General features: G+C 50.3%; 1 protein-coding gene across 5 annotated transcripts in view; it reads right to left on the reverse strand.

Annotated features, from left to right (window-relative positions):
- Positions 1-3,208, reverse strand: part of TTLL3 (tubulin tyrosine ligase like 3) — a 69,101-nt gene extending 65,893 nt beyond the window's left edge. For 2 of the 5 annotated variants that reach the window (XM_063940975.1, XM_063940974.1), the window contains exon 1: positions 2,305-3,208. Coding sequence is in view for 3 of the 5 variants with exons in the window: in XM_063940973.1 (XP_063797043.1) it covers positions 2,305-2,310 (6 nt within the window). In the remaining 2 variants the exon portion in view is untranslated. The remainder of the gene's footprint in view (positions 1-2,304) is intronic. The other 3 variants (XM_063940973.1, XM_063940971.1, XM_063940972.1) reach the window with 2 other exon arrangements.
- Positions 3,209-20,880: the final 17,672 nt, after the last annotated feature.

The following is a 20,880-nucleotide window of genomic DNA, read 5'->3' on the forward strand; positions in this document are numbered from 1 at the left end:
CCATAGAGAGATGAGCGTTTGCCAGAATCCTTAATTTTGAATTGATTTATTTTTTTGGTATATATTTCATGTCATATACGGTACATAATACATAGTCCAAATGTGCCATAGACATCAATGTCTCAATTACTGGGCACAGTATTAACATAAGACCAGGGCCGGCTCCAGGCCTTCTAGCACCGTGAGCGAGAAAAATTTCGAAGCGTCCCCTCCCTTCCCAATGAGCGCGCCCTCCTGGAAAAGCGGGCGTGGCCTCACAACTTCATATTATCAAACTATAAATAAATATCTTTTCACACCCCTTCTACACTCACAATTAGTAGCATTACACATAGCAGCCACAGTAGTGTTCCTTACACATAATGTCTCCAGTATAGTGCCAGATACACAGGATATGCCCCGCAGCAGTGCCAGATACACAGGATATGCCCCGCAGCAGTGCCAGATATACATGATATCCCCCGCAGTAGTACCAGATACACGATATGCCCCGCAGCAATGCCAGATACACGATATGCCCTGCAGCAATGCCAGATACACATGATATGCCCCGCAGCAGTGCCAGATACACATGATATGCCCCGCAGCAGTGCCAGATGCACGTCCCCACAGTGCCAGATACATACATGCCCCACACAGTGCCAGATATACCCCTAATGCCAGATACACATGTCCCCTAGTGCTAGATATGCCCCCAATGCCAGATACACATATCGTTACAGTGCCAGATATGCCCCCAATGCCAGATACACGTCCCCACAGTGCCAGATATGCCCCAATGCCAGATACACATGTCCCCACAGTGCCAGATATGACCCCAATGCCAGATACACATGTCCCCACAGTGCCAGATATGCTCCCAGTGCCAGTGCCAGATACACATGTCCCCATAGTGCCAGATATGTCCCCAGTGCCAGATACACATATCGTTACAGTGCCAGATATCACCCCCCCCCCCCCCACCTGCCCCCCTGCTGCTCACCGCGCGTCTGTTGCTGAGGCTGCTGCTGCTCTTTAGCTGAGGGCGGGAAGGAGAGCGCAGCGTGCGCCTCTCCTAGCCCTTAGTCTCCGGCGGCCGTGGTGGGTGCTATACATGCTTACCGACATTCTGGCTGCTCTCTGCGGGAGAGAGCAGCCAGGTCGGCTCAGAGGGCGGGCAGGGGAGGATGTGACGTAGAGGAGGGGGTGGACCGGAGGTGGGTCGGGGGTGGAGCAAAGGTGGGGTGGGGGCGGAGCAAGGGTGGGGTCACGGTGACGCTTCCTTTAAGCCACGCCCCTGCTCTGTAATGCCGATCACCGGCATTACACTGCAGGGGACGTGGCTATGATGACGCGATTCAGCAAGAATCGCGTCATCAACTGCCCGGACCGCCCACTTTACACACTAAGTGGGCAGACGGGCAGGGGGGACCCCGCAAATCGGGAGACTTGCCTGCTCTTCCGGGGGGCTGGGAGGGTCACCCGATTTTTGGGAGCCTCCCGGCCATTCCGGGAGTGTTGGCAAGTATGGGTGTATAGCTCCAACTAGGCGCCAGTCTGCAAGCCAATCAAAGCTCGCGGTCTGGCAGTCAATCAGGAGCCTCAGCTGCCGGACCGCGAGCTCTGATGGGCTCACGAGCCGGTGCCGGTTACCAGGGTTTACACAGGGGGCGGGCTGTGCCGTGCACGTCTCTGCTAGGGGACGGACACTGCAGTGCTGCTGCTGTAAGGATGGCTCCAGGCTCCAATATGTCGGCCAGAGCTAGTGGCACCCATAAAGTACGGCGCCCTGTTCGGCCGCTCTATTGGAACGTGCCTGGAGCCGACCCTGCATAAGATGTATAAAAGACAGTTCCGGAAAGCTGTACAATATGTCCCACGTCGGAGCTGATCACAATGCTAAAATACACCATACAATATTAATGATGTTCCCAACAACAACAACAAAAATCCAGAAACTGGAAAATGTCAGCATTATCCACAGTACAGTTAATTGGAAATTGGCCTTTTAGATATGCTGCAAAATGACTAAATAAACGCTGATTAGGATGCATCTTATCATCTACAAGGATAACAATTACTTATAATAATACATCCAGTGGGTCTGGCTGATCTCAGACTGTCTGGATAATCTCAACACTATCCAGTTTATTTATCTACTTTACGCAGTGATACTATTTGCAGTAATGAAAGATTTTATATGTCAGGTACAATAATAAAAGTCAGTATTGCTTTATAGTGTGTGTGTGTGTGTGTGTGTGTGTGTGTGTGTGTGTGTGTGTGTGTGTGTGTGTGTGTGTGTGATAAAGGGCAAAGACAGCTTACCAGCATTATTGCCAGTGTCGGCAGGCCAGTCTCATGGTAGATTTAGCAGGAGCTCTGGCTACAGGACTCCCTGTTTGCAGAGCCTGCGTCCCAGCCGGTGACAGGTGATGTGAGGTACAGGTGACTGACCCTCTTCCTGGTCTCCATGTCCATAATACTCATTCTCCTTTCTGTTTGTAGTCACCCGGGCGACCGTCTCCAGGGAAACACAATCATATTCCTGCTGCTGTAAGTGGTGGCCTCCCAGCCAGCCCAGTAATCTGACAGCTTGTTCCTTACAACAACCTGAACACTAATTATAATCTTTGCTGTGGCTGCGGATTACTGAAGCCACCTGACATTTATTGCAGCTATCAGGGACAGATAATACTTGTATCACTTCCACTATCAGGGTGATTGCACACTTAGCTGGTGCTTGATTGACAGGCTGGTCATATTGGCCAGGAATGAAAAACATATATACTGTATAATGGCATTTATCCAGAACTCAGCGAATGGACTAACAGACTTCCAGGACACTCAGTGGGGCCGGATTCAGAGATGTGCACCTGTTTTTACGCCGTTGTGCGCATGTGCTGCAATGGGCTTGAGGCCGCGGTCGCAGGGAGGATTTATTTGCAAAGTGATTGGCAGTCAGGGACTGTTTGGGGGAGGTAACGGGAAGTGGAGGTAAAAATGCTGGTGAGTCGCGACTGTTTTGGGGGCGTGTTTCCGCTTGCCACTGCGATCCCATATGCAGTAATGTCTGCGGTGTCTTACTTCCTGTAGCCATGCTACACGGCCTGGGGCTACTCAGATGGTTGGTGTTTGCCCGATGTGTGTCCGATGGTTGCATCTTTGTACACAAGCGGTGGTACCGAGATGCCAGTTATGGGCGTCTCAATACAAATCCTGTCGGCCAGGGGCGTTTTAAGAGAGGCGGGCCCCCTCCTCTCCGGCAACAGTAGACTGGCAAAATACCAGTCTACTGCGCATGTGCAGGTCTCCGGGAACATGGCGCCCGCACCTTGTTCCCGGGGGTTACCTCCAGTGCGCATGCGCAAATCACTCAGAATCAGGCCCATTAAATGCAAAGTATGCCCTACAGGCAAGCAGAATTGGATTTTAGGTAGATCTTCAGTATTAAGTTATGTTTGTACAGTATGTAGTATTACGTTTAACAATATGAACGGATGATCACTACTTCCCTAACAGACAAGTACTGAGCAACATGCTGCCACCAAGAGGTCAGATTATCATGAAAAAGTTGAACATCTTCCTATGCTTTCTTACTGCACACAATAATTGTTGAGCAATGGGCTTAGGGGGTGACTCCGCTCTGCTGTGCGTTTTCGCACATCGGGCGATCAGGTCATAACTACGCATATGTATGCACCGCAATGCACACGCGCGTCGGACAACAACGGGCATCGCCGGTCAGCGACAGGATGGTGCGAAAATTCCGATCGCACGGGCGTTTGCAAGGTGATTGACAGGAAGTGGGCGTTTGTGGGTGGTAACTGACCGATTACTGGGAGTGTCAGGGAAGACGCAGGCGTGCACAAACGTTTTCAGGGAGGGTGTGTGACGTCGGCTCCGGCCCCTGTTCTGATCGCACTGTAGGAGTAAGTCCTGGGCTGGGCAGAGACTGCACATGGTGGATTTTTGCAGCTCGGCGTACACATAGGAGCGCACACTTGCACGGCGAATTTACACTCCCCCTGGAGGCAGCGACTATCTGAACGCAGGGCAGCAAAGTTAGCAGCTCAGCGATTAGGTCTGAGTCACCCCCTTAATTCATGTTTGTAGGCAATGGCCGATGTTCACACAACAGAGCGATTACCAGCAGGCTGCGCACATGCTGCTATCACAAGGTGCTGCTGAGATCCCGCACGCAATGAGGATTTCATGGAGAAGTTGGGGAGTTGTTAAAACACAGGCATGTCATGGCCTGTTTCGGGGCGTATGTCTGCCATCGGCTTCGGGCTGGTACGTACAAAAACATGGCGCCTGCGTCGCTATTGCTGTGACCAGTCTGTGTAATCATAGGCCAAACCTTAGACCCGATGTTCCTTGTTGTTGCGTACAGGCAGCGAATGTGTACGCAATTGCGAATGAGTTGGCGATGGCGCCGGTGAGCGTCTCTTGTTCATTCCTGGGCGGCAGCTTCACTTGCTGACATTAGCAGCTCCGTAGCCTAGAAAATCTGTGAGAGGACCATATTACTCAGCAAACAAGAATTCCAACTAAATATTAAATGTTTTCAAAGCAAATATTTCTCAGTATAATTGTTCCAATTTAGCAAAATATTCACAACATCCTACAACCAAATTGTCGTCAGCTGATTAGTTGCTATGGGCAACCTCTCCACTTTTCTCTTTAGAAGGTTTCATACATCTCCCCTAATGCCAGGTGCCTAAGAAGGAATACTGACACCCCCTCCCAAGCCTGTGGCGTCAGGAGCGGTTCTTGTTGCGGGCAAGCAGTGCCTGCGCCCGGGGGCGCTGCGGCCTGGAGGCGCAGCCACAGTCACCCCGTAGGCACCGCCGCCTACCCGCTCCCCGGCTGCAGCAGACGCCGTGGGCTGTATGGGCGTCCGCTGCATCCGACTCCAGTGACAGACACTAGAGGTCATTATTGACTTCTAGTGTCTGTGCGGCGCTGCTATGGAAGAGACGTCATGGCGTCTCTCCCAGAGAGAGGAGCCGCAGGAGGCCAAACGGAGCAGCAGCAGCAGGGCAGTGGTAAGTATTGTTTTTTTTATTTTTGTGTGCGTTTGTAAGCGGCTACTAAGGGGCACAGCGACAGGGGGCACAACTACTGGGGGCACAGCGACAGGGGACACAACTACTGGGGCAAATCTACTGGGGGCACAGCAACAGGGGGCACAACTACTAGGGCAAATCTACTGGGGGCACAACTACTTGGGGCAAATCAACTGGGGGCATAACTGTGGCAATGCCCCTTCCCTATGAAGCCATGCCTCTATTTTTTCCGTGCACCTCAGGCGCGCACTAACTGTTTTGCCGCGGGGGCGCCAGTGGAAACTTTCACACTGGGCGCCACAAGGTGTAGAACCGGCCCTGTGTGGCGTGTCTATAATGGGTGCAGGGTGTGCGGTGCCCATGGTTCCAAAAGAGAACTCTGCAGGTCCCTCCCTATGTAAATATGCTGGTGATGCCATCTTTCAGGTGATATTTTCAAAAAGATGAAAAGAGACTCCAGCACTCTGTCAGAACCTTTACTATCATCTGACCGTGCACCTGTATTGGGTGATGTGCCTCCCAAGCCCTGAATATGCATCAGCAACGTCCTGTCACTCATGCACGTCCTCTATACACTGCGCAGCGTGATGTCATGACGCAGCAGCGTCTTACTGTAACTCTGACCGCCCGCTCTAGAAGTGGCACTAATCGTACGTTACCACACTAATATAGTAAGCTGTATTACCCATGAGAAACAGAGCAAGTTACTAAAATGAACAAATCGTTTTGCACTTGTGTACATCCTTTCTGAAATAACAACGTTTTAAATTGTAACATCCAATTTTGCTGTTTTTAATAATGTCTGTACCTCAGTATTGTCAAAGACAGCATTATACAGGGTTCCCCAGCAGCACAGAGTATATCAGGAGAGGAGCGATGTGCTAGTGAGGATAGGGCTGCATGCGACAGGGGGAACACTGACAGCGGTATCCCGATACACAGAATCCCAACACCTGGAAAGTAAGTATTCTACTGATTGGTATTGCACAGCTGCCTCCATACAGATCTTCTAATGCTGTACGAGGCATCTGTAGGAAATAGACGCCTCCTGACAGCATCTGCGATCCACATGCTGCGTGCATCAGATCACCATCGCAACCATTGTTCGCAACTGTTGCTGCCCTCAGCAAGTCAGTATAAGCCACAGCTAACTAGACAAGCAAGGAAAACCCCTCTGCCGGCTAGCCCCCATTTTGGTAGAATGGTCCAGTTGCCACCCCCCCCAAGGGCAGCAGAACAAGTCCTGTGCATGCACCCACCAGAATTTCTACAGCGACTGGTTGACATTACAGGTCTCTGCCTTCTGCTCTCTCTACTCGTTCCTATCGTACCACATGCGGCTGCACAGAAGTGCCAAGCACCAATGGAGGATGGTTTGCCGTTTTACTAGCAGTTTTGCAGCAGTTATGCTTGAGGACTGTCTCACCTTTAAAAGCCATGTCAGTTAGCAGGCAAGCTATAAACCAGTTAGCATACCTCAAGTTTAAGGAAGGTAGTAGCCATGATGAAGAAGTCAAAACACAGAATGAAAAAGACATTTGTCAAACGCACGTCATTATCACCTCTTGTTCGCTCAGCATAAATAAATACGCTTTTAAAGGATGAATAAACAGGAGAAAATAGCTGTAAGAAACATCTCTATTTTTGTGATTCACAAGAGGAAATTGCACACAATCCAAGTGTAGCAAATGGTAATCCATTCCAACCACTTCCTGGAGACTCCACATAGTCATCTACACACTCGTATATATATAACAGAAGAGGAAATTAACTCATTCACTTACATTTTATAATGACTCTACTGTTCTTAATTGATTTTTTTTATATTAATTGGAGGAAAGTGGCACATTGCTAAGTGGAACCCAGAAGCAGGTGCACTGGAACATATTGTAACAGGGAACCCTGCAAAATTGGGACTGATTGTGATAAAAATAAGAATTTACTTACCGATAATTCTATTTTCGTAGTCCGTAGTGGATGCTGGGAACTCCGTAAGGACCATGGGGAATAGCGGCTCCGCAGGAGACTGGGCACAAAAGTAAAGCTTTAGGACTACCTGGTGTGCACTGGCTCCTCCCCCTATGACCCTCCTCCAAGCCTCAGTTAGGATACTGTGCCCGGACGAGCGTACACAATAAGGAAGGATTTTGAATCCCGGGTAAGACTCATACCAGCCACACCAATCACACCGTACAACCTGTGATCTGAACCCAGTTAACAGCATGATAACAGAGGAGCCTCTGGAAAGATGGCTCACAACAACAATAACCCGATTTAGTTAACAATAACTATGTACAAGTATTGCAGACAATCCGCACTTGGGATGGGCGCCCAGCATCCACTACGGACTACGAGAAATAGAATTATCGGTAAGTAAATTCTTATTTTCTCTGACATCCTAGTGGATGCTGGGAACTCCGTAAGGACCATGGGGATTATACCAAAGCTCCCAAACGGGCGGGAGAGTGCGGATGACTCTGCAGCACCGAATGAGAGAACTCCAGGTCCTCCTCAGCCAGGGTATCAAATTTGTAGAATTTAGCAAACGTGTTTGCCCCTGACCAAGTAGCTGCTCGGCAAAGTTGTAAAGCCGAGACCCCTCGGGCAGCCGCCCAAGATGAGCCCACCTTCCTTGTGGAATGGGCTTTTACAGATTTTGGCTGTGGCAGGCCTGCCACAGAATGTGCAAGCTGAATTGTACTACAAATCCAACGAGCAATAGTCTGCTTAGAAGCAGGAGCACCCATCTTGTTGGGTGCATACAGGATAAACAGCGAGTCAGATTTTCTGACTCCAGCCGTCCTGGAAACATATATTTTCAGGGCCTTGACTACGTCCAGCAACTTGGAGTCCTCCAAGTCCCTAGCAGCCGCAGGCACCACAATAGGCTGGCTCAGGTGAAACGCTGACACCACCTTAGGGAGAAACTGAGGACGAGTCCTCAATTCCGCCCTGTCCGAATGGAAAATCAGATAAGGGCTTTTACAGGATAAAGCCGCCAATTCTGACACGCGCCTGGCCGAAGCCAGGGCCAACACATGACCACTTTCCACGTGAGATATTTCAAATCCACAGATTTAAGTGGTTCAAACCAATGTGATTTTAGGAACCCCAAAACTACATTGAGATCCCAAGGTGCCACTGGAGGCACAAAAGAAGGCTGTATATGCAGCACCCCCTTGACAAACGTCTGAACTTCAGGAACTGAAGCCAGTTCTTTCTGGAAGAAAATCGACAGGGCCGAAATCTGAACCTTAATGGATTCTAATTTTAGGCCAATAGACACTCCTGTTTGCAGGAAATGCAGGAATCGACCCAGTTGAAATTCCTCCGTTGGGGCCTTCCTGGCCTCGCACCACGCAACATATTTCCGCCAAATGCGGTGATAATGCTTTGCGGTCACATCCTTCCTGGCTTTGATCAGGGTAGGAATGACTTCTTCCTGAATGCCTTTTTCCTTCAGGATCCGGCGTTCAACCGCCATGCCGTCAAACGCAGGCGCGGTAAGTCTTGGAACAGACAGGGTCCTTGCTGGAGCAGGTCCCTTCTTAGAGGTAGAGGCCACGGGTCCTCTGTGAGCATCTCTTGAAGTTCCGGGTACCAAGTCCTTCTTGGCCAATCCGGAGCCACGAGTATAGTTCTTACTCCTCTCCGTCTTATAATTCTCAGTACCTTGGGTATGAGAGGCAGAGGAGGGAACACATACACTGACTGGTACACCCATGGTGTTACCAGAGCGTCCACAGCTATTGCCTGAGGGTCCCTTGACCTGGCGCAATACCTGTCCAATTTTTTTTGTTGAGGCGGGACGCCATCATGTCCACCTTTGGTTCTTTCCAACAGTTTACAATCATGTGGAAGACTTCTGGGTGAAGTCTCCACTCTCCCGGGTGGAGGTCGTGCCTGCTGAGGAAGTCTGCTTCCCAGTTGTCCACTCCCGGAATGAACACTGCTGACAGTGCTATCACATGATTTTCCACCCAGCGAAGAATCCTTGCAGCTTCTGCCATTGCCCTCCTGCTTCTTGTGCCGCCCTGTCTGTTCACGTGGGCGACTGTCGTGATGTTGTCCGACTGGATCAGCACCGGCTGACCTTGAAGCAGAGGTCTTGCTTGGCTTAGGGCATTGTAAATGGCCCTCAGCTCCAGGATATTTATGTGAAGTAATGTCTCCAGGCTTGACCACAAGCCCTGGAAACTTCTTCCCTGTGTGACTGCTCCCCAGCCTCGCAGGCTGGCATCCGTGGTCACCAGGACCCAGTCCTGAATGCCGAATCTGCGGCCCTCTAGAAGATGAGCACTCTGCAACCACCACAGGAGAGACACCCTTGTCTTTGGTGACAGGGTTATCCGCTGATGCATCTGAAGATGCGATCCGGACCATTTGTCCAGCAGGTCCCACTGGAAAGTTCTTGCGTGGAATCTGCCGAATGGGATTGCTTCGTAGGAAGCCACCATTTTTCCCAGGACCCTTGTGCATTGATGCACTGACACTTGGCCTGGCTTTAGGAGGTTTCTGACTAGTTCGGATAACTCCCTGGCTTTCTCCTCCGGGAGAAACACCTTTTTCTGGACTGTGTCCAGGATCATCCCTAGGAATAGAAGACGTGTCGTCGGGATCAGCTGCGATTTTGGAATATTGAGAATCCAACCGTGCTGCCGCAACACTACTTGAGATAGTGCTACCCCGACTACCAATTGTTCCCTGGATCTTGCCCTTATCAGGAGATCGTCCAAGTACGGGATAACTAAAACTCCCTTCCTTCGAAGGAGTATCATCATTTCGGCCATTACCTTGGTAAGGACTCGGGGTGCCGTGGACAAACCAAACGGCAGCGTCTGAACTGATAGTGACAGTTCTGTACCAAAAACCTGAGGTACCCTTGGTGAGAAGGGTAAAATGGGACATGGAGGTAAGCATCCTTGATGTCCAAAGACACCATATAATCCCCTTCTTCCAAGTTCGCAATCACCGCTCTGAGTGACTCCATCTTGAATTTGAACCTGTGTATGTAAGTGTTCAAGGATTTCAGATTTAAAATAGGTCTCACCGAGCCGTCCGGCTTCGGTACCACAAACAGCGTGGAATAATACCCCTTTCCCTGTTGCAGGAGGGGTACCTTGATTATCACCTGCTGGGAATACAGCTTGTGAATGGCTTCCAATACCGCCTCCCTGTCGGAGGGAGACGTCATTAAAGCAGACTTTAGGAAACGGCGAAGGGGAGTGCCTGAGTCCGCTTGTAAAGCCCCAGCGTCATGCTGAGGACTTGGCAGAAACGGGAGAGGGCTTCTGTTCCTGGGAACTGGCTGATTTGCTGCAGCCTTTTTTCCTCTCCCTCTGCCACGGGGCAGAAATGAGGAGCCTTTTGCCCGCTTGCCCTTATGGGGCCGAAAGGACTGCGCCTGATAATACGGCGTCTTCTTATGTTGAGAGGCTACCTGGGGTAAAAATGTGGATTTCCCAGCAGTTGCCGTGGCCACCAGGTCTGATAGACCTACTCCAAATAACTCCTCCCCTTTATAAGGCAATACTTCCATATGCCTTTTGGAATCAGCATCACCTGACCACTGCCTCGTCCATAACCCTCTTCTGGCAGAAATAAACAGCGCACTTACTCTTGATGCCAGTCGGCAAATATCCCTCTGTGCATCACGCATATATAGAAATGCATCTTCAAATGCTCTATAGTCAGTAATATACTGTCCCTATCTAGGGTATCAATATTGTCAGTCAGGGAATCCGACCAAGCCACCCCAGCACTGCACATCCAGGCTGAGGCGATTGTTGGTCGCAGTATAACACCCGTGTGAGTGTATATACATTTTAGGATATTCTCCTGCTTTCTGTCAGCAGGTTCCTTAAGGGCAGCCGTATCAGGAGACGGTAGTGCCACCTGTTTAGACAAACGTGTGAGCGCTTTATCCACCTTATGGGGTGTTTCCCAACGTGCCCTAACCTCTGGTGGGAAGGGGTATGATGCTAATAACTTTTTAGGAATTATCAGTTTTTTAATCGGGGGAAACCCACGCTTCATCACACACTTCATTTAATTCCTCAGATGCAGGAAAAACTACAGGCAGTTTTTTCTCACCAACATAATACCCTTTTTAGTGGTACTTGTATTATCAGAAATATGTAAAACATTTTTCATAGCATCAATCCTGTAACGTGTGGCCCTACAGGAAGTCACATTCGTCTCTTCATCGTCGACACTGGAGTCAGTATCCGTGTCGGCGTCTGTATCTGCCATCTGAGGTAACGGGCGTTTTAGAGCCCCTGATGGCTTTGGAGACGCCTGGACAGGCACGAGCTGAGTAGCCGGCTGTCTCATGTCATCTACTGTCTTTTGTAAAGAGCGGACACTGTCACGTAATTCCTTCCATAAGCTCAGCCACTCAGGTGTCGACTCCCTAGGGGGTGACATCTCCATTACAGGCAATTGCTCCGCCTCCACACCATTTTCCTCCTCATACATGTCGACACAATCGTACCGACACACAGCACACACACACAGGGAATGCTCTGATAGAGGACAGGACCCCACTAGCCCTTTGGGGAGACAGAGGGAGAGTATGCCAGCACACACCAGAGCGCTATATATATATATGTATATACAGGGATAACCTTATAGAAGTGTTTTTCCCCTTATAGCTGCTGTTTTATTTATACTGCGCCTAATTAGTGCCCCCCCTCTCTTTTTAACCCTTTTCTGTAGTGCAGGACTGCAGGGGAGAGTCAGGGAGACGTCCTTCCAGCGGGGCTGTGAGGGAAAATGGCGCCAGTGTGCTGAGGAGATAGGCTCCGCCCCCTTCTCGGCTGACTTTTCTCCCGCTTTTATCTGTAATCTGGCAGGGGTTAATATACATCCATATAGCCCTGGAGCTATATGTGATGTAATTTTAGCCAGCCAAGGTGTTTTTATTGCTTCTCAGGGCGCCCCCCCCCCAGCGCCCTGCACCCTCAGTGACCGGAGTGTGAAGTGTGTATGAGGAGCAATGGCGCACAGCTGCAGTGCTGTGCGCTACCTTGGTGAAGACTGATGTCTTCTGCCGCCGATTTTCCGGACCTCTTCTTGCTTCTGGCTCTGTATGGGGGCCGGCGGCGCGGCTCTGGGACCGGACTCCGAGGCTGGGCCTGTGTTCGGTCCCTCTGGAGCTAATGGTGTCCAGTAGCCAAGAAGCCCAAGCTGGCTGCAAGCAGGCAGGTTCGCTTCTTCTCCCCTTAGTCCCTCGATGCAGTGAGCCTGTTGCCAGCAGGTCTCACTGAAAATAAAAAACCTAAAACTAAACTTTTACTAAGAAACTCAGGAGAGCCTCCTAGAATGCACCCTTCTCGGCCGGGCACAAAAATCTAACTGAGGCTTGGAGGAGGGTCATAGGGGGAGGAGCCAGTGCACACCAGGTAGTCCTAAAGCTTTACTTTTGTGCCCAGTCTCCTGCGGAGGCGCTATTCCCCATGGTCCTTACGGAGTTCCCAGCATCCACTAGGACGTCAGAGAAAGGGATAAATATCAGAATCTATGGCTTTTCGCCCCATCCTTCCTCTTTCAATATTACCAGTCCCATGCGGGGGATCATCTTAGCACCATTTGTTTGTGAATACCCGAAAAAATAAAAGTAATTTCAGTGACCCCAAGACCATTATACAAATTATTTATAATACACTACTTTCTCTAACGTCCTAGTGGATGCTGGGAACTCCGTAAGGACCATGGGGAATAGCGGCTCCGCAGGAGACTGGGCACAACTAAAGAAAGCTTTAGGTCACCTGGTGTGCACTGGCTCCTCCCACTATGACCCTCCTCCAAGCCTCAGTTAGATTTTTGTGCCCGGCTGAGCTGGATGCACACTAGGGGCTCTACTGAGCTTCTAGAAAGAAAGTATACGTTAGGTTTTTTATTTTACAGTGAGACCTGCTGGCAACAGGCTCACTGCACCGAGGGACTAAGGGGAGAAGAAGCGAACCTACCTGCTTGCAGCTAGCTAGGGCTTCTTAGGCTACTGGACACCATTAGCTCCAGAGGGATCGACCGCATGGAACTGGCCTTGGTGTTCGGTCCCGGAGCCGCGCCGCCGTCCCCCTTACAGAGCCAGAAGCAAGAAGAGGTCCGGAAAATCGGCGGCAGAAGACATCAGTCTTCACCAAGGTAGCGCACAGCACTGCAGCTGTGCGCCATTGCTCCTCATACACACTTCACACTGCGGTCACTGATGGGTGCAGGGCGCTGGGAGGGGGGCGCCCTGAGCAGCAAATAAATACACCTTGGCTGGCAAAAATATCACAATATATAGCCCCAGAGGCTATATATGTGATAAATACCCCTGCCAGAATCCATAAAAAACCGGGAGAAAAGTCCACAAAAAAGGGGCGGAGCTATCTCCCTCAGCACACTGGCGCCATTTCTCCCTCACAGCTCCGCTGGAAGGAAGCTCCCTGGCTCTCCCCTGCAGTCTGCACTACAGAAAAGGGTAAAAAAAGAGAGGGGGGGGGCACTAAATTTGGGCGCAGTATATATAACAGCAGCTATAGGGGACATAATTCAGTTAGTCCCTGCATTATATAGCGCTCTGGTGTGTGCTGGCATACTCTCACTCTGTCTCCCCAAAGGGCTTTTGTGGGGTCCTGTCCTCTCTTAGAGCATTCCCTGTGTGTGTGCGGTGTATCAGTACGGCTGTGTCGACATGTTTGATGAGGAAAATTATGTGGAGGCGGAGCAGATGCCTATAGAAGGGATGTCACCCACTGCGGGGCAGACACCTGAGTGGATGGTTTTATGGAAGGAATTACGTGCAAGTGTCGACTCCTTACACAAAAAATTTGACGACATGCCAAATGCGGGACAGCCGGCTTCTCAGCTCGTGCCTGCCCAGGCGTCTCAAAGGCCATCAGGGGCTCTAAAATACTCCCTACCTCAGATGGCAGACGCAGATGTCGACACTGATCCCAGTGTCGACAACGATGAGTCTAATCTAATGCCCACTAAGGCCATTCGTTGCATGATTGAGGCAATAAAAGAGGTGTTACACATTTCTGATATAAACCCAGGTACCACTAAAAAGGGTATTGTGTTTGGGGAGAAAAAACTACCCGTAGTTTTTCCCCCATCGGAAGAATTAAATGAAGTGTGTGAAGAAGCGTGGGCTTTCCCCGATAAAAGATTGGTAATCTCTAAAAAGTTACTAATGGCGTTCCCTTTCCCGCCAGAGGATAGGGCACGTTGGGAAACACCTCCTAGAGTGGATAAAGCGCTCACACGTTTGTCTAAAAAGGTGGCACTACCGTCTCCGGATACGGCTGCCCTCAAGGAGCCTGCAGATAGAAAGCAGGAGGCGATCCTGAAGTCTGTATATACACACTCAGGCATTATACTTAGACCAGCTATTGCGTCAGCATGGATGTGCAGTGCTGCCGCTGCGTGGTCAGATTCCCTGTCAGAAAATATTGACACCCTAGACAGGGACACTATTCTGCTAACCATAGAACATATAAGAAGGCGCCGTTTTATCAGGTGCAGTCCTTTCGGACCCAGAAAAACAGGCGGGTCCTTTCTGTCCAGAGGCAGAGGTAGGGGAAAAAGGCTGCAACAAACAGCAGGTTCCCAGGAGCAAAAGTCCTCCCCCGCTTCTTCAAAGTCCGCCGCATGACGGTGGGGCTCCACAGGCGGAGCCAGGTACGGTGGGGGGCCGCCTCAAAAATTTCAGCGATCAGTGGGCTCGCTCACAGGTGGATCCCTGGATCCTTCAAATAGTATCTCAGGGGTACAAACTGGAATTCGAGGCGTCTCCACCCCACCGGTTCCTAAAATCTGCCTTGCCGATTACTCCCTCAGACAGGGAGGCTGTGATAGCGGCAGTTCACAAGCTGTATAACCAGCAGGTGATAATCAAGGTGCCCCTACTTCAACAAGGACAGGGTTACTATTCCACACTGTTTGTGGTACCGAAACCGGACGGTTCGGTGAGACCCATTTTAAATTTGAAATCCTTGAACACATACATAAAAAAATTCAAGTTCAAGATGGAATCGCTCAGGGCGGTTATTGCAAGCCTGGACGAGGGGTATTATATGGTATCGCTGGACATCAAGGATGCTTACCTGCATGTCCCCATTTACCATCCTCACCAGGAGTACCTCAGATTTGTGGTACAGGATTGCCATTACCAATTCCAGACGCTGCCGTTTGGACTGTCCACGGCACCGAGGGTGTTTACCAAGGTAATGGCGGAAATCATGATACTCCTTCGAAAAAAGGGGGTTTTAATTATCCCTTACTTGGACGATCTCCTAATAAAGGCGAGGTCCAAGGAGCAGTTGTTGGTAGGTGTAGCACTCTCTCAGGAGGTGCTACACCAGCACGGTTGGATTCTGAATATTCCAAAGTCACAGCTGGTTCCGACGACACGTCTACTGTTCCTGGGTATGATTCTGGACACAGTCCAGAAAAAAAGTGTTTCTCCCGGAGGAGAAAGCCGAGGAGTTGTCATCTCTAGTCAGAGACCTCCTGAAACCAAAACAGGTGTCGGTGCATCACTGCACGCGAGTCCTGGGAAAGATGGTGGCTTCTTACGAAGCAATTCCATTCGGCAGGTTCCATGCCAGAATCTTTCAGTGGGACCTGTTGGACCAATGGTCCGGATCGCATCTTCAGATGCATCGTCAGGGTGTCTCTGCTGTGGTGGCTGCAGAGTGCTCATCTTCTAGAGGGCCGCAGATTCGGCATACAGGACTGGGTCCTGGTGACCACGGATGCCAGCCTTCGAGGCTGGGGGGCAGTCACACAGGGAAGAAACTTCCAAGGACTATGGACGAGTCAGGAGACTTCCCTACATATAAATATTCTGGAACTAAGGGCCATTTACAATGCCCTAAGTCAGGCAAAACCCCTGCTTCTTCACCAGCCGGTACTGATCCAGTCAGACAACATCACGGCAGTCGCCCATGTAAACCGACAGGGCGGCACAAGAAGCAGGATGGCGATGGCAGAAGCCACAAGGATTCTCCGATGGGCGGAAAATCACGTTCTAGCACTGTCAGCAGTGTTCATTCCGGGAGTGGACAACTGGGAAGCAGACTTTCTCAGCAGGCACAACCTCCACCCGGGAGAGTGGGGACTTCATCCAGAAGTCTTCACACTGATTGTAAATCATTGGGAACGGCCACAGGTGGACATGATGGCGTCCCGCCTAAACAAAAAACTAGAGAGATATTGCGCCAGGTCAAGGGACCCTCAGGCGATAGCTGTGGACGCTCTAGTGACACCGTGGGTGTACCAGTCGGTTTATGTGTTCCCTCCTCTGCCTCTCATACCAAAGGTACTGAGAATAATAAGAAAACGAGGAGTAAGAACAATACTCGTGGTTCCGGATTGGCCAAGACGAGCGTGGTACCCGGAACTTCAAGAGATGATCTCAGAGGACCCATGGCCTCTGCCGCTCAGACAGGACCTGCTGCAGCAGGGGCCCTGTCTGTTCCAAGACTTACCGCGGCTGCGTTTGACGGCATGGCGGTTGAACGCCGGATCCTAAAGGAAAAGGGCATTCCGGAGGAAGTCATTCCTACGCTGATTAAAGCCAGGAAAGATGTAACTGCAAAACGTTATCACCGCATATTGCGGAAATATGTTGCTAGGTGTGAGGCCAGAAAGGCCCCAACAGAGGAATTTCAACTGGGTCGATTTCTGCACTTCCTACAGGCAGGAGCGACTATGGGCCTGAAATTAGGCTCCATTAAGGTACAGATCTCGGCTCTGTCGATTTTCTTCCAAAAAAAAGAACTAGCTTCACTACCTGAAGTTCAGACATTTGTAAAGGGTGTGCTACATATTCAGCCCCCTTTTGTGCCCCCAGTGGCACCTTGGGATCTCAACGTGGTGTTGAGTTTCCTAAAATCACATTGGTTTGAGCCACTAAAAACCGTGGATCTAAAATATCTCACGTGGAAAGTGGTCATGTTATTGGCCTTGGCTTCGGCCAGGCGTGTATCAGAATTGGCGGCTTTGTCCTATAAAAGCCCTTATCTGATTTTCCATATGGATAGGGCAGAATTGAGGACTCGTCCCCAGTTTCTCCCTAAGGTGGTATCAGCTTTTCACTTGAACCAACCTATTGTGGTGCCTGCGGCTACTAGGGACTTGGAGGATTCCAAGTTTCTGGACGTAGTCAGGGCCCTGAAAATTTACGTTTCCAGGACGGCTGGAGTCAGGAAAACTGACTTGCTGTTTATCCTGTATACACCCAACAAGATGGGTGCTCCTGCTTCTAAGCAGACTATTGCTCGCTGGATTTGTAGCACAATTCAGCTGGCGCATTCTGCGGCTGGACTGCCGCATCCTACATCAGTAAAAGCCCATTCCACAAGGAAGGTGGGCTCATCTTGGGCGGTTGCCCGAGGGGTCTCGGCTTTACAACTTTGCCGAGCTGCTACTTGGTCAGGGGCAAACACGTTTGCAAAATTCTACAAATTTGATACCCTGGCTGAGGAGGACCTTGAGTTCTCTCATTCGGTGCTGCAGAGTCATCCGCACTCTCCCGCCCGTTTGGGAGCTTTGGTATAATCCCCATGGTCCATACGGAGTACCCAGCATCCACTAGGACGTCAGAGAAAATAAGATTTTACTGACCGGTAAATCTATTTCTCGTAGTCCGTAGTGGATGCTGGGCGCCCATCCCAAGTGCGGATTGTCTGCAATACTTGTACATAGTTATTGTTAACAAAAGGGTTATTGTTGAGCCATCTGTTGAGAGGCTCAGTGTTTTTCATACTGTTAACTGGGTATAGTATCACGAGTTATACGGTGTGATTGGTGTGGCTGGTATGAGTCTTACCCGGGATTCAAAATCCTTCCTTATTGTGTCAGCTCTTCCGGGCACAGTATCCTAACTGAGGCTTGGAGGAAGGTCATAGTGGGAGGAGCCAGTGCACACCAGGTGACCTAAAGCTTTCTTTAGTTGTGCCTAGTCTCCTGCGGAGCCGCTATTCCCCATGGTCCTTACGGAGTTCCCAGCATCCACTACGGACTACGAGAAATAGATTTAGCGGTGAGTAAAAATAAGATTTTACTTACCGATAAATCTATTTCTCGTAGTCCGTAGTGGATGCTGGGGACTCCGTCAGGACCATGGGGATTAGCGGCTCCGCAGGAGACAGGGCACAAAAATAAAGTTTTAGGATCAGGTGGTGTGCACTGGCTCCTCCCCCTATGACCCTCCTCCAAGCCTCAGTTAGGATACTGTGCCCGGACGAGCGTACACAATAAGGAAGGATTTTGAATCCCGGGTAAGACTCATACCAGCCACACCAATCACACCGTACAACTTGTGATCTGAACCCAGTTAACAGTATGACAAACGTAGGAGCCTCTGAACAGACGGCTCACAACAATAACAACCCGATTTTTTTGTAACAATAACTATGTACAAGTATTGCAGACAATCCGCACTTGGGATGGGCGCCCAGCATCCACTACGGACTACGAGAAATAGATTTATCGGTAAGTAAAATCTTATTTTCTCTGACGTCCTAGTGGATGCTGGGGACTCCGTCAGGACCATGGGGATTATACCAAAGCTCCCAAACGGGCGGGAGAGTGCGGATGACTCTGCAGCACCGAATGAGAGAACTCCAGGTCCTCTTTAGCCAGGGTATCAAATTTGTAGAATTTTACAAACGTGTTCTCCCCCAACCACGTAGCTGCTCGGCAGAGTTGTAATGCCGAGACCCCTCGGGCAGCCGCCCAGGATGAGCCCACCTTCCTTGTGGAATGGGCCTTGACAGATTTAGGCTGTGGCAGGCCTGCCACAGAATGTGCAAGTTGAAATGTGCTACAAATCCAACGAGCAATCGTCTGCTTAGAAGCAAGAGCACCCAGTTTGTTGGGTGCATACAGGATAACAGCAAGTCAGTTTTCCTGACTCCAGCCGTCCTGGAAACCTATATTTTCAGGGCCCTGACAACATCTAGCAACTTGGAGTCCTCCAAGTCCCTAGTAGCCGCAGGTACCACAATAAGCTGGTTCAGGTGAAACGCTGACACCACCTTAGGAAGAAACTGGGGACGAGTCCGCAGCTCTGCCCTGTCCGAATGGACAATCAGCTATGGCTTTTGTGAGACAAAGCCGCCAATTCTGACACTCGCCTGGCCGAGGCCAGGGCCAACAGCATGGTCACTTTTCATGTGAGATATTTCAAATCCACAGATTTGAGCGGTTTAAAATGTGATTTGAGGAATCCCAGAAACTACGTTGAGATCCCACAGTGCCACTGGAGGCACAAAAAGGGGGTTGTATATGCAATACTCCCTTGACAAACTTCTGGACTTAAGGAACTGAAGCCAATTCTTTCTGGAAGAAAATCGACAGGGCCGAAATTTGAACCTTAATGGACCCCAATTTGAGGCCCATAGACACTCCTGTTTGCAGGAAATGCAGGAATCGACCGAGTTGAAATTTCTTCGTGGGGCCTTCCTGGCCTCACACCACGCAACATATTTTCGCCACATGTGGTGATAATGTTGTGCGGTCACCTCCTTCCTGGCTTTGACCAGGGTAGGAATGACCTCTTCCGGAATGCCTTTTTTCCTTAGGATCTGGCGTTCCACCGCCATGCCGTCAAACGCAGCCGCGGTAAGTCTTGGAACAGACCTGGTACTTGCTGAAGCAAGTCCCTTCTTAGCGGCAGAGGCCATGAGTCCTCTGTGAGCATTTCTTGAAGTTCCGGGTGCCACGTCCTTCTTGGCCAATCCGGAGCCACGAGTATAGTTCTTACTCCTCTACGTCTTATAATTCTCAGTACCTTGGGTATGAGAAGCAGAGGAGGGAACACATACACCGACTGGTACACCCACGGTGTTACCAGAACGTCCACAGCTATTGCTTGAGGGTCTCTTGACCTGGCGCAATACCTGTCCAGTTTTTTGTTCAGGCGGGACGCCATCATGTCCACCTTTGGTCTTTCCCAACGGTTCACAATCATGTGGAATACTTCCCGATGAAGTCCCCACTCTCCCGGGTGGAGGTCGTGCCTGCTGAGGAAGTCTGCTTCCCAGTTGTCCACTCCCGGAATGAACACTGCTGACAGTGCTATCACATGATTTTTCGCCCAGCGAAGAATCCTTGCAGTTTCTGCCATTGCCCTCCTGCTTCTTGTGCCGCCCTGTCTGTTTACGTGGCCGACTGCCGTGATGTTGTCCCACTGGATCAATACCGGCTGACCTTGAAGCAGAGGTCTTGCTAAGCTTAGAACATTGTAAATTGCCCTTAGCTCCAGTATATTTATGTGGAGAGAAGTCTCCAGACTTGATCACACTCCCTGGAAATTTTTTCTTTGTGTGACTGCTCCCCAGCCTCTCAGGCTGGCATCCGTGGTCACCAGGACCCAGTCCTGAATGCCGAATCTGCGGCCCTTTAGTAGATGAGCACTCTGCAGCCACCGCAGAAGAAACACCCTTGTCCTTGGAGACAGGGTTATCCGCTGATGCATCTGAAGATGCGATCCGGACCATTTTTCCAGCAGATCCCACTGAAAAGTTCTTGCGTGAAATCTGCCGAATGGAATCGCTTCGTAAGAAGCCACCATTTTTCCCAGGACCCTTGTGCAATGATGCACTGACACTTTTCCTGGTTTTAGGAGGTTCCTGACTAGCTCGGATAACTCCCTGGCTTTCTTCTCCGGGAGAAACACCTTTTTCTGGACTGTGTCCAGAATCATCCCTAGGAACAGCAGACGTGTCGTCGGAAACAGCTGCGGTTTTGGAATATTTAGAATCCACCCGTGCTGTCGTAGAACTACTTGAGATAGTGCTACTCCGACCTCCAACTGTTCTCTGGACCTTGC

This window comes from Pseudophryne corroboree, chromosome 9, assembly GCF_028390025.1.
Source record: "Pseudophryne corroboree isolate aPseCor3 chromosome 9, aPseCor3.hap2, whole genome shotgun sequence".
Lineage (NCBI taxonomy): Eukaryota > Metazoa > Chordata > Amphibia > Anura > Myobatrachidae > Pseudophryne > Pseudophryne corroboree.